Below are 14,326 nucleotides of genomic sequence, written 5' to 3'. Positions count from 1 at the left end.
TTTCTTCCTCTGCATGCACAATATGGTCAGGAAAGCAGCATTTTTTTTTTTTTCCCCCTCAACTGCAGAGTTTACTCCCTGTTGAAGATCTGCTAGTGGGGTAGAAAATCTGTTTTGCTTTAAAAAAAGTGAGAACCACAGTCCTCTTTAGTGTTTGAGGTGATACAATGACATTCCCTGTTCATAATTACTCAGATTTTTCAAGACAGCAGCAGGAATGCCAAAACTCTTATTGGGCATCCACCAACTCCATCCCCACTTCTTATCTGCTTCATATTTATGTTTCTGTACTTCATTTCAATAAGTAATATACTTAGCAAAATATTTCAGATTAATCATGTAGCAGTTACTGCATTTTGTAGCAGCGGGGAGAAAAAGTCACTCATGAGGAACAACTTGTCTTTTTACACCTAATCATCAATCTTCAAAGTAACTTATTTTCTGCCAGACCCAGGAATGGCCTTTCCCACCCTGTTACATGGGAAGGCTCATTTTCACATGCCAGTGGTGCTGTGAAGGAGGTGGCTGGATGGTCCTTTCCTCCCCAGCCTTGCGTTGAAGGCAGGTGGGGTGGGAGGTGGCAGCTCTGTGTTTCCAGCTTAGGAGAAGGATGATGAGCCTTGAAAATATTGTCCGTTTCCCAGCTTTGGGAAACTGCAAGTGGGAGTCTGCTTGGGTTTGTGGATATGGTTTGAAGTGGTTTGGGTGCAGTTCATAACCAGCTCTTCATTTTTATTAAGATTTGGGCAGCTGCAAGTTCCTGTGTGGGAACAGATTGGTGACCCACCAAAGTCCAGCATTTTTCTGTCTGGAAGTGCCTTGTATTTGATGCTCCAGAGGAAAGTGAACTTCCTCTGCCAAGTACTGTGTTTCTCAAACTGCAGTTCAGCATTGTGGAGGAGAGAGAGGTGCTGCTTTCTCATGCCAGGTCATGCATCGACCCCCACAGGCTAGGATTATTGATTATTTCATGTAATCTAGTGTAATACTAAAACTCTTCTGTACTACTTCTAATCAGACTTGAAAAACTGGCCTCAAATCATGTTACAAATTGGAGACTCAGCCCAGTGTTGTTGGAGGATTTAAGATTCCTGGAGCTTTCTCAGTTGTTCCAGCACAAAACCAGGTTTCAGTGTAATTTTGTCTTGTGTGAGAATGATTAGTTGATGGCCAGAACTCAAAGTGAAATTCAAGGTGTGGGAGCTAACTCCAAAAGAAACACTAGTAAAATCAAAGCTGTTGAACTAAACTCGCTTGCTTTTGGCACTTGCCAATTCAAGCAGTTTGTGCAGCGTTATTTTAGATGGAAGCTGGGTCATGGCTTTGCTTCTGGGCATTCCTGAGGTTGGGTTAATGGGCTTCACCCTGGTGCCCTGCTTGTGGTGGGAGTGGCAAGGGGCCCAACTGTGCATGCCCACATGGGAGCGGGCATGCAAAGAGGCTCGACCATGTAATGTATGGAGTTTACTCCTTCTATGATAGTCCCCGTGCGGGCTGTGGTAGGCACATCTGCTCCACTCCTTCTCATTCACCACTGTATGAGCAATCTGGAGACCTGCGTAGTTTTACATTTGGTGCAGTGATGCAACAGAAAAGAAAATCTCTACCGTTTCCACAGCAACTTGTGCGTCGGACCCTGGCTGGAGTGCGAGGCAGCAGAATGCAGTCAGTCCCTGCAGTCGGTGACTTCAGTAAAAGCTTCTCAAAAGAAAGCACATGCTTTCGTGCTCCCCCCAAGCCCCTCTTGGTTATTGACATAAGGAGACTGTAAGTGCAGCTCTAGATTTCCTACTGTAACTTTATTCCTTCATATTTCAACCCATGCTGCTGCTCTGTTTTGACTTGGTCTTCAATCTGCAGATAGTCATTGCGGAGCACTTCAGGATTATCCATTCAAATTTTGCTGAGGATGGCGTGGTCAGAAGTAGTTAGTACTAGGTGACTGGTGACCTGTGAAAAATGGTCTGGGAGGCTCAGTGCTGGCAACACCAACAGCCCAGATGCTGCCTTAGCAGCACGCTTTAGGGGACAGAGGGACTGAACTTCTTCCTTTTTTCCTCAAAGGGGTTCCTTCAATTCAGATTGCACACTGAGAAACAGTTTATAGATTATTCCACTCTACAGTTTTCCTAGCTGAAACGATCTGTGCACTTATGTGTGTATCTGTGCATAGGTTTGCATAGGTGTTTGCTTAATTCATAAGTCGCACAAAAGCCACCCCTATTCAATACATACTGTATGGCAGTAAGGGTATAATTTCTTTCACCAAAATGTGACTTGTATCACACCTCAGTGATAATTCTAGGGCCATTTTGTTTCCATTGGAATGCTTTATTTTAAAATTCACATTGTCTTCACTGGGTATTTATGATACTTTCCTACAGTCATAAAAAGCTTAACACTTCTGCTTAGGAGAAAAGTAAATATTTGGTCCGATTTGCAGCTAACCTGAGAAGGTTTCTAATTAGAGTGGCCATGCTCTAAATGGTGTAAGATCTCTCAAGCTGATTACATGCATATATCTGACGTCTTTACCATAACTGTAGAAAGCAGGGGGAAAAAATGCACCCCTCTATTCACAAGAAACTTCTGTTATGCCATAAAATGCAACAGTCTCAGGCATTTGCTAACTGTAATTACAGTTGCACAATCAGTAAACAAGAGTTCACTTTTAGTATTTTACACAGCTTTCTAACATGCCAAAATAGCTTCCTCTTTTAAGCACTTATAGCTCATGTAGAATTTGAGTTCATTGAAAGTTGTCTGTCAAAATGCTTTTAATGAAAAATTGAGTTTGCATAACACTGGTGCATTGATGTCTTGTTTTTAACTGTTGACACTGATGGACTAAAAAGCTTGATTTTGAGGAGGGAGAAAATTGCATTAGTTCAGCTCATTTGGAGAATCTCTGTTTGCTGAATTAATTTGCTAAGCTTTGTTTTTCTGCTGAATATTAAATCCTATTTTCCAACTGTGCATATACTGCCTGAGGGGAATAGCTCCAGCTCTCATTTGCCATGACTACATTTTCTTATAGCGCAGCTCAGGCCCGAGCCAGGGGTGCTGTGCAGAGCTGCTGCCGTAGGCTGTGTTAGGGGAGGCATGGACTGATCAAAAAGCTGCTGTCTGGTACTCTCCAGACTCTGGTGTTGCACCTCAGCTGCTGAATAACAAGTGTCACAGTTTTTTCCCTAAGCATGGTTTTGGTTAATTCAATTGATGTGGTGAAACCTGTCCCTCCATGTGATGACTTGCTGAGTAGGTACTCACTTTGTGAAGCTCTAGCTAGATTAGCAGCAGTATGCAAATAATCATGCCTTGGTAGTTGTTCTTTCACTGGTACCCTCCTTTTCACAACAGAGATATATAAACACTAAAGCATGTTATCAGTTTCAAGGTGATATTATTAGCTCTGTTTCACCCTCCCAATAAACATTCGAAGAACATAGTTGTTATTTTCTTTCTTCCCTGAAACACACTCAAGCATGAGGGAGCTGTGTGGTATACACTGCCTTTATCTGAAATAAGCTGTGAAATGTAAAAAGGAGCAGAGATAAAAGCTCCATCGGGAAGAGGACAAGTTCCATCAGTGTCCCTGTCCCCAGCCATCGTTGGAAGTTAGTCATGTGGGAAGCAGCCAAATGGCCCTGCAGCTGATGCATCAGTGCTCTGCTGTGCTTTGGTTTTGTTGCTGTTGTTGGGATTGTGAAATGTTGTTGGAGATGGGGAGCATATCTTTCATAGTTGTGTAGCATCCACTATCCGAGGCACTCCAAGTCCTTCTCTGACATCTTTGAATTAAGTTTCACTGCCCCTGTGTGGTTCAGTATTATCTCCATTATACAGGAGGGGAGACTTGGGCAGAGACAGATGAAGCTGTCTGCTGAAGGTCACGCCGCATTTCTCTGGCAGTGCTGCTGTGCTGCTTTGCAGCGCTGTCTCAGAGGCAAGGTTGTCCTTTCTCCCACGGGGGTGCTGAAGAGAGGTGTATTAGCCTTTTTTTTTTTTTTTTTTTTCTTTTTCAGTCTCCTCTTCCTGTGTTTGAGCAGAGTCAAATTGTCTGGACTGGTGAAGCAAGTTGGCTTCAGACATCTTGTCAAATTAACTTTCCTTGTCTGTCTGTGTGTGGGGCTGCATGGCAGGAGTCAGCACGTTGCAGAAGGTAGTCATGCTGGTAGTGTCAGAATGCTGGTCAGAGGCGCTTGTGGAACCCGTAGGGGTTGGCAACGTGAGAAGTGGTCTATTTTAAACCTATATTTCAGTCAAGAGTAAAAGATCAGATGTATTTATTGTTGCCATCATGCTAGCTGAAAACAGACTGATCCTCTCCTCCATGTATTATCCAGCTCCACCAATATTCATGAGAGCTCTCATCTGTGAAGAGGATATTTGGCATCTCACAGGGCTGTCTATCTAACCCTATACGTTTAATGTTGGCGTTGATGAGTGATGCTCAGAGACTCCCTAGCCACAGGTTAGCTGGTGACAGGAATCCCCAAGAGTAGGGTACCTCCTGAGAGTAATCAGACAGGAACCTGGTGCCTACCAAAATATTCAGAAATAGGCAGTAGGACCTTTCCCACTGAGTCCGAGGGAGTATGTACAGCTAACTCGGAGGCTAGAATATAAAAAAGGCACCATTTCCCTCACTAGCTCACAAAAATGAGCTGGCAAAATGGGACTGTGATGGCCTCTGACATCATTATGTAGTAATCGCTCAGTTGCAGTTAAACAGGTTCAGCCAGGTAGCTCCAGTAAGCTGTTGGTGTCCAGGGATGGGGTCGTGGGAGGTGGAAGCTGTTGGCTTTCCTTTTTTGTGTGTTACTTGCCGTTCCCTCAGCATGTTGCTTCTAAGGTCAGCCTCAACCATAAGCAGGGTGCTTCCAGGCCTCAGCAAGACTGTGCATACTAATGTGCTGCAGTCTGGATCCCTGCTTTATTTTGGTTCTGGGAGAAGGAGAAGCTACTGCAAAGTTGAGAGTTGTTTTCCCCCATATAATGGTAACACTAGGAATATTGTGCAGTACTGACCCAAAGTTGCCAGACTGTGATGGTTATATTTGTTGTTCTATTGTTCTATATTTGTTGTTCTATTAATGACTTACTTATAACACATCAACAAATATTTTATTTTCCCCTGCCTCAGAGAAGGGACTTCTCATCTCCCAGTGACAGACATCTCAGCTCTGACAGACAGAAATTCAAGGTCTTCTACTGTGTGCCTTCACCCTCCTTAGGCCAGCAAAAGTGCTGATAGTGGTAAAGAAGAAGGTCTAATGAATACCAACAAATCCCACATATACATTAAATCCCCAACACGTTCTGTGTAACAGAATATGTTGGTAAACTCTCATAAACTAGCTGCTGTAGAGTCCTGTCTCCATTAATAATGTGTTCCTGAAGCCAAAAGCCCTTTTCAATGCATTGAAAGTGGGGTAATGTGAAATAAAATCATTCTGGACAAATGTAGGGAGCAGAGTTGTCAACAACCAGTCAGGAAGAAAGACAGATCTCATTTGTTAGGCATACATTACAATGTGTAGCTAACAGTGGCAGCAGATACATAAATTGCTCTGGCTTTTCTCAGGCAGATATTGACCCAGAATCCACTTGGAGGGAAGAGTAATGGTTCCCTTTACTGATGCAAAATCAGACCAGATTGAAATAGCAGTGATCCCCATAACAGAAAAAAAAAATGTTGCCTGTTCTTACCATGACTTTTGCCAGGCAGAAGTTAGTTCACTGTAGCTTGCTCATTTAGGAGTGATAAATGTGAAGAACGCTTAGTATTACTACTTTCTGCTTCCTAGCCTGATGAAATGGACTTTTTATTTCAGGGACTCTTATTCCCTGCCAGATAGGGAAACCTAAAGGATATTTAATGACATGCAGAAACTGAAGGGAGAATCATTAGCAATGAAGTGTCTAGGTAGCTCTCTTAAAAGTTAAGATGAAAAGCTTTGATGAAAGTGACCTTCACGCTTGATGTTCCCTCTTTGCTTTTCTCTACACTTGAAGCTCGAATAATCACTTTTTTCCACATTGTCACAGTATCACTTATTTCATGAAACATTTCCATAGCTGGGCAGGAATTTGGACCCAGGGTGGTAATATCTGCAAATGCTGGGTGGATGCAAAACACAAAGGCTAGTACAAAGGGTCAGATCTCTTTGCAGTGTACTGAACAAAAACTTGACATAGAATGCTAAATATAGTTTTTTAATATTTTATTTAAAACTCGATTATAACTTTAAGAGTTTTTTTGAGTAGGCTATACTGTCCCCTTTGAGCAGTGTAGAAATTTGCTGGAGCGCACAAGGAAAGCATGTTGGGATTGGAAAGACTATGCACAGCCAGAGGCTGTAACCATGCGGGCTCTCGGGCAGCAGACTGCAAATGCTGGCATGTGTAGGAGGATGACATATGTAGTCCTGTCTGGATCAGATGAGAGGACAGGGGAGAAAGGAGATGTGACATCTGAGTAAAAGGGAAGGAAAGAAGAAACATCCAGTGCTCAGAAATAAGGAGAGCAGAAAGTGCAAGTAGTCAGGCTGGAAGACAAGAGGAAGAAGGAGCCTTTTGGGAAGGAGGCAGTTTTGTTTATTTTGATTTAAAATTGCAGTAGGCTTTTGTGATTGTGACTGAAACCCAAATTAATGGCCCCATTTGAGACATCAGTGCCTGCTCAGTTGCTTGAAATGGGGATAGTTTCGGTAAAAACAATATATTTTGCTTTTAAGATAATTAAAGGTTTATTTTGCTTGAAATGGAACTTTTCTTGGGGTGATAATGACATAAATCATGTCTGGTGTTCCTTTAGCTTACAGGGAGCAAAAGAGGAAGAAATTTATTTTCCTGCATCAAAACAATTATTTTAGCTTATTTTTCATTCTGAACTTTTCATTGAAATAGAAAAAGAGAACACAACAATTTTACCAAAAATTATGCTTACAGTTTTTAAAGCCCTTAAGTGCTCCTGGCAACATGAGACTCATAACACGTTCCAGGGTAGTTTCCTCCTAATATGCATGGAAAAAATCTCTCTCTGATGCCAGCTACAAGTGCATATGGATGAAGACACGTAACTAGTTGGTCACAAAAAGACTTTTTCATTGCCTTGTTGAAGTGGTTCTTAGTCTGGCTGACCAGGCAACCAAGCTGTCCTGTCCCCCTGGCAGGTCTGGTGTAGGAATGCTGTAGCCTCGTAGGTCTGGGTTGGTGATGGGTGGTGCTGTCAGGCTCCTCTCAACAACACCACAAGGTGCTGTGAAATGCTTCTTGTCCAGCCTGAGAGGAGCAGTTCCTCCTCCAGGTATCCTTTGACTGGGAGAAACTGTTTTGATCAGCAAATAATCTTGCATAAAGTTCAGGTAAAGGGGAAAAGGTGGTATTAATTTTCATAGTGTTTGGGTTGGGGGAAAACTAGAATTATTCTATCGCAAATTAACTGTAGGTACCAAACTCTCCCGTAATCTATTAAATATCTCAGGATATTTTCATCTTTGTGACTTCATTCCCACTGAGAATTTGTTCAGGGCATGTGTTAACTTAAAAATAATATATAAACAAGGTGCGAACAGTTCAGTTAAGTGATAGCCTGAGGTTAAAAACACAGTTATCAAATTCAGTGTCTGAAGTTGGCAGGGAGGTTGTCTTAACGCCTCGGGAAGACTTGAAATTAAACTTGTTTTGAAATGTAGGTGTTAAGTCTGTGAAAGAAACTCACTTGCACATCTAAATGGAGCCGGCTTTCCAGACTTGGAGAGCTGGTTGAGCTCTCAGGCTACCTTTAGGAGAGAGAGGGCCGTGCTCTCACCATGTAACCTCTCTGCTGAGGTTGTGTTTTGTAGCATCTGTGAGGAGAAAATCTTTAGGTAAAATCAGAGCTGTGCTCCTTGTCTGGCCAATGTCAGCCTCAGTCCCCTGTCAGAAGCAGCAGGCAGATCTGTGCTGTCAACTGTTAGAGCTAACAGAGCCAACAGCTTCAGGTTTATTTTTGTTGGGCTTCTGAGACCTTATTAAGTTGAAGAGAGTTTTTGGAGATACCGAATTTCTGCACTGTGCTTATGTTCAGCTTTTTGTTCTCTCTGGCGTTGCCTTCAAGTAAACGCAGGAGGAGTAGCCCAAAAGGAGCAAAAATCCCTTCCTGTTTTAGAGTAAACAGGAGGAGGATTAAGCTCCTTCCCCCAGTAATCAGATCCTCTGAGTGCCATGGCTTTTGAAGATGGCTGTATATTTTGCTGTATCTGATGGATTATGTGTGTGCCTGTGAAGTAAAAGTTAACTTGGCTGTGAAAATCTAAGTTTTTCTCTATGATATTTTACTTTTGTTTTTTTACTGCATACGACGACCACGGACACGCACCATCCCAGTCTGCAGCACAAGGCAGGGGAAATAATCCCGCGGTTTTTCTGTCTCATGCTCTTCTCAAGCTGTAGGCTGTTGGAAATTGAAAACCTTCCCAAGGTCACAGTATTGAGGGTTCAACTGAATATGGGAGAAGAGGGGAAAGTGGACTGGATGGGAAGCTCCTTAAGCTGGTTGCAGTATAGAGGCTAACCCAATTCACATGTGGACCAAACAACAGCTTTCTGTCAGGCTTGGTCAGCAAAAAAAGCACAAGTTGCTGTTGGATGGTCAGTATCTGACCACCATCTTCCAATCTGGTCTATGTTGTCTCATGGTTTCTAGTCTCAGGGTTAAATTTGGGAGGCTGTGTCTCTAGGTCTGTGTTTGCGCAGTAATTCACATGGTGTATTTGAAGCCCATCCTACAAGCAGGGCTCCAAAGCACTCATGGTATATAAATGTTACAGTCACCATTTTGCATAAACCATTAAGTCTTTCCTTCCTTTTGACAGATTGAAGACATCATTACAAGAATGCAGGATGACAAAACAGGTGGAGTTCCCATCCGCACCGTCAAGAGTTTTCTGTCCAAAATACCCAGCGTCGTCACCGGTAAGGACCCTGGTTAGCAGGGAAGAGAGTATGAGCTGGTACTTGCTGGCTCTAAGCAAACAGACTACTAAGGCCACAAAAAAGAAGGAACATAAGAAAAAAATGTCCCCCTCTGCTTATTTTTCCTGCGCATCATTGTTACGGGGTGAAGTATTGAACCAAGATTTCTTAATTCAGTTTAATTAAGCAAGAATTTCTATTTCTTTGAGGTGAGTTATTCAAAATGTCATGTAGCTTTTGTGACTATCACAGTATCACCAGTCAGTCATTCCCTGTGATAGGGGTAGGTCAATCGTAGGGAAGAGCTCAGGAAAGAAAGTTGAAACTGTTTTCTCACTCATACCCAGATACTCTTATTGGACTTTGATCACAGATAGAGGAATGTGAAATACCTTTTATGCATGCGTGCTGCTTTATTAAAGCTACATGTACAAGAGTGTGGATGGTGCAGAAACTGGGAGTCAGAGTACAGAATCATTCCTACATGTATTTCCAGACAGAATATCTTCCAGTGCAACAAAGAACTTTGCCATTGATAGATGATGAGATTATTCAGGGTGATGTAAATTGCTTGGAGTATTTGTATTTGAGTTTCTGGTACCTGTTTTCACTAACTTGATAGTAGTATTCACTACAGTGGCACAAAACTACCGTTTTCCCTTTCTCTACCAGTAGACTGTTGTCCTATATGAGATTACCCAACTACTCCTGTGACTTAGAATTTATGATGTTGTGTATCTCAGTAAAGTAAACACAATTTTCTGTCCTGCGGAGTCTCTTTCCAGATCAGACCAGATACACACGCTGATAAGTCTGTTTAGGGAAGTTTCTCCTCCTGTTCTGAAAAGTGAAGGACTTCATTCTCTATGGCTGTGACTTCACTGCAGTAAAATTCAGATGATCACTAAAAATGCAAAAGTTGCATTGTTACATATAGACAGAACACCAATAACTGAGAGACGACTGGCAGTTCAAAGGGTCCTTACTTGCTCTTGGGGTCTTTACACTGTTGTAAAATAATGGGGAAATATATCTTGTCAACAGGTATGCTGACGATTCAGCTGGTGTTAAACCATTGCAAAAAGAGTTCCCCATGGTGGAGCATATCTGAGCTGAAGCACTTCAAAAATATCTTTACTGTGAAAATGGTTGGATTGAGTGGAGCTCGAGGCTGTGTTGGTTCAGGAGCGTGATTCGATATCCTTGTCTCAGGAAAAAATGTCCAACTTAAGCTACAGGAATGGAATACAAATCTACGGGGTTCTTGGGGATAGGCAGGGAATTGGAATAAAGTTTTTACTTAAATGAGGGTCAGTCCAGTTAATTCCTTTTTATTGAGCAACAGGCTCTTCTGTCTGAAATTGATTTCAGGGTGGTGACTCAGTGTAACTGGCAGCTGCAGGATTAGGGTTTTACAGTGGAAAAGAAACATGAATCTAGAATGAGGTGGGGAAATTGCATTACTAAATTTCAGGTTATGGTTGGATTGGGTATGAACTAACTGTTCTTGAAGGTTCTTAGGGAAAATAACCATTTATCTGATTTGAAAACCTACTCCATAAGCTCAAGTCTGCAACACACAGGCTGGATGTCTTAAAATTGTCTCAGCTAAAACAGGTTTCTGATATCCCTATTAATATTCATAGCATTGATTAAGCAATTGATCTAGTCATCAAGCCACCACCTGTTACTCAAAAGAAAAAGGAAACAGGAGACCTCACAGCATCTTTGAACTGATTAAACTTACTCTTAGGTACCACCCTGTTTGGCAGCTCCCTGGCACAACGGAAGATGCTCCCTTGCACTCTGCTGTTCTGGAACAGCAGCTGCAATTGCATCACCTTGAAATGGCTGTTTTTTCACAGCACAGGGAATAGTGAAAAGATGAAGATAAAATAAGAACAAAACCTTTTCCCACAGATCACAGAAAATCCTCAGATTTGGAGGGGTACAAGCTCAGCACCATTCCCTTCAGGTGATTTGAAGGCAGCTCCCTTGTGATGCACTGGGCAGTGCATGAAGCCTCTGAGTTTGAAAAGTGTGGGAAAATAATGGCTCAGATGAGGGCCCAAAGTTTTCTCCATTTCTTATTTCTCCTTTCAGATGCATAGACCTGCCTGTTTGTAGCAAAATTAATTTATGTATGATTTCAGGACTTGTGATAGATGAGTAAAGAGCTGGAACACTTGAAGAGGCAAGAGCCCCTGTGTTTGAGCAGAAGCTGAGGACACTGGTTTTGTTCAGTCTGGAGAAGGGAAGGCTGAAGGGAATGAGAGGCTGTAGAGAAGACAGGGTCAGACCTAACAGACAATGTGCACAAGTTGCAGGAAAAGAAGTCCCAACTAGATTTAGGAAGAAAGTTGTTTATGGTCAGAGCAGCTGAGCATGGGCCCAGTGGCCTGGAGAGGATGTGGAACCAGCATTTTGGAGCTGTTCGGAAACCCCTGAGCCCAGCTGAACTGAGCAGTCTGACCTAACTGTGCATTTGGCCTTGCTTTGGATGGAGGTTAGACTAGATGACCTCCAGAGAATCCTTCCAACCTGAATTATTCTTATGATCATTGGATAGTCAAGTTTAGTGCTTGTATAATTCCACTCAATGTCATGAACACAAGAGAAGAGCTTCTGTTTTAAAAAACTTTGGAGCCCCTCTTAGGAAGAGCTTAATTTCTAGACCCTGACATTCTCACACACTTTTTATTTCTACCTGAAAAATAGAACAACGCTGAGATGTGTTTTACTTGGCAGTCTCACAGTGACTGTGATTAACAGGGGTTTATTTTTGCTTGACACTTCTATTGTAATTGCTTCTCACAGGAGAAATGTAAAATCTTAAAGAAAAAGAAACATTACAGCAGCGCCTTGGTGCTCTAAACAGGCAGCTCTGTTTATAGTACAGCAAAGTGGGTGTTTGATTTAAAGTTTGAATACCAGAGAAAGAACCACTCATCTCTGTTTTGCTTTCATCAGTCTTGATGCCCAAGTTGTGAATGAGGCATTGTGTAACACAAGGAGAAGGAGCCTCAGGGAGTTACCATTAATGGTCCTCTCTCGACAACAGGAATCTGGGAAAAGGATGTAAAAACCTTTTTTTGAATGTATGATGAGTCCGTGTGGGGATGCTGTGCCAAAGGCACGTTTTAGTCTGCATTAGAAGTAGATTTGTGTATCCTCTTCCCTGACTTTTGGCTCAAAGTAGGTCAGTCAAAGGAGGATACATCACACTGGTGTCTTCTTGGTTAAGTCTTCACTTTTATGGGCAAGCCACAGAGAATGAAAGTAAGGTGAAAGTCTGTGTGGCATCTGTGTGCACATATCTGACGTTGTCCAGTGGTAAGTTTAGAGTGTGGAATGAAAAAGTGACTGAGGGCAGGTATTGAGAAGTGCTGTGGACCATGCCCAGACTGGGTCATCAACCAAGGCACATGATGGCAGTTGCTGCAATAAATGGAGTTGCACATTTCTTTTTTAGTGAGAAAACATTTTCTTCAGTAATGATTTTGTTTCTGTAAATGAAATAAAATCAGCAATTATCTATTTTCCTAGTCATCAGACTGTTGTAAGAACATCTCATTATAGTAACCAGCAACAAAACTGGCTTTCTAATCTTCTTTTTGATTTCTGTACAACTGCATCTTAAAACTAACCTCCTGTTTAGTAGGAGGACCAAATGTGTATACTTTCTTCTCCCAGTGATTCAGACTTGGCCCTATACAACGTTGCCAAAAGAAGCCAGTGCTGCAACAGCTGAGCTTTCCAGTGCAAAAAGCCTCCTTCATACTTTGCAATCTGCCCCCCCGCCCCCAACCTCATTCCAGATTTCTCCTGGTCCTTTGTTACTGTCTGATCCTCTGTACCAGCATCCCAAGGGACTACTTGGATGCTGCTACTGCAGCCCAAGGGAGGCGTGCAGTCTGCAAGCCTTGCACCATTCTGCCCTCCTCCCGACAGGTTTTGATACAGCTTCATGCTGACCCATAACCCCCGGACTCCAGCCAGGCCTGTCCCCACAGCTCCATTTTGAGTGATACCTGCTCCTTCCAGCTGCAGTCCCCTGGCTGGCACCTCGCTCACACATTGCTCCTGACCCTCACCCTGACACTTGCTTGTCTTCTCATTCTGCTCCCAAAGCTGCCTGTACGGCTGTGAACAGATTGATGGGTGATGTCCCGGCTGTACTGGCTGAGGTTAAGTGCTGCCATGCAAGCTTCACGCACACAGCCCTGCCAATGCATTTCACTCCTGACCTGCCACGTCTGTCTTATTTAAGTCCCGGACTTCTCTGAGCAGAAAGTGCCAGTATTACTGAAATGTGCCAGATGGCCTGTCGTTACTCGAGACTCATGATCTAAACCAAGTTTAAACTGCCGTGTGTCTCTGTCTGAAGGAGCCAGCATGTGTCTTGGCAAATGCGTATAGAGTTGTCCCAGAACACAGCAGAATGTCACTCGCTCTAAGAAAATGCATTTGGCTGGAATATGGAAATCCCATAGTGTTGGGAAAGCGAGACTTTATTATTGATAGCATTACCTGAAGGCATAGTTCAGGACAGAGAAGTTCTGCTGGAGGATTTCATACACCCATTGCAAAATGAGCTCCCGTGGTGTCAGTGTGAGGGTATTCATTGCCTTTTCCCTTCAGAGGAGCTCAAACTCATCTCCCATCCAGATGTGGCAGCCAGAGGCACAAGGGAGAGGAGCAAGTTCCTTGTCTCCGGGGTTTGAAAGGTCCCTGTTCGGAGGAACTGTACAAAGAAAGAGGTTGTGGTGTGGGGAGCAGGACCAGGACTGGCAATACTGATGAGAGCTAGCACCCATTACCTAGCAGGACCCGGAGCGCAGGGTGTGAGGCCGAGTGCTTTGCCACAATGTTCACTTTCTTAATACTTTTTTTCAGGGGTAGAACTTGCCTTGGTGCCTTGCAGAAACTGCTTTAATTGGGACCAAAAGACTCCATAAGCTGGCTGCAAATGGATTTGACTTCTGTCCAGCTGCTTGCATCACCTGCCCACAGGGTTTTAACTGGAGGACTGAGCCTGATACAGATTTCCTGGAATATTTGGGTAGTTTCATTCTAGATCTAGACAACTCATGCCTAGATCTGGGACAGCACCAGTCTCTGAACCCGAACAGCTGAAACATTTGTCAAAACGAGTGTATGGGTCTGAACTTCTAGCCCAGGTAGATCTTTTTTTTCTTTTAATTTTTTGAATTTTGTCTTTCCTCTGCAGTTTTGCTTTGAGAAACAGGAGACTTGAAATGTGCTACTGACTGTGTTTCAGGCCAAGTTAGTAGATATAAACCAAGTTCAATCAATAAATATGAATGACCCTATTTAGTTAAAACAAGCAAAACAAGACAAAATA

General features: G+C 42.9%; 1 protein-coding gene across 3 annotated transcripts in view; it reads left to right on the top strand.

Moving 5' to 3' along the window:
• Window positions 1–14,326, top strand: part of RGS6 (regulator of G protein signaling 6) — a 288,251-nt gene that overhangs the window by 167,422 nt on the left and 106,503 nt on the right. For all 3 annotated transcript variants that reach the window (XM_074824301.1, XM_074824299.1, XM_074824300.1), the window contains exon 3: window positions 8,862–8,961. In XM_074824301.1, the coding sequence (XP_074680402.1) occupies window positions 8,862–8,961 (100 nt within the window). The remainder of the gene's footprint in view (window positions 1–8,861; window positions 8,962–14,326) is intronic.

This window comes from Strix aluco, chromosome 4 (genome assembly GCF_031877795.1).
Source record: "Strix aluco isolate bStrAlu1 chromosome 4, bStrAlu1.hap1, whole genome shotgun sequence".
NCBI classification, from domain to species: Eukaryota; Metazoa; Chordata; class Aves; order Strigiformes; family Strigidae; genus Strix; species Strix aluco.
This window is presented reverse-complemented; position numbering and strand designations above follow the sequence as displayed.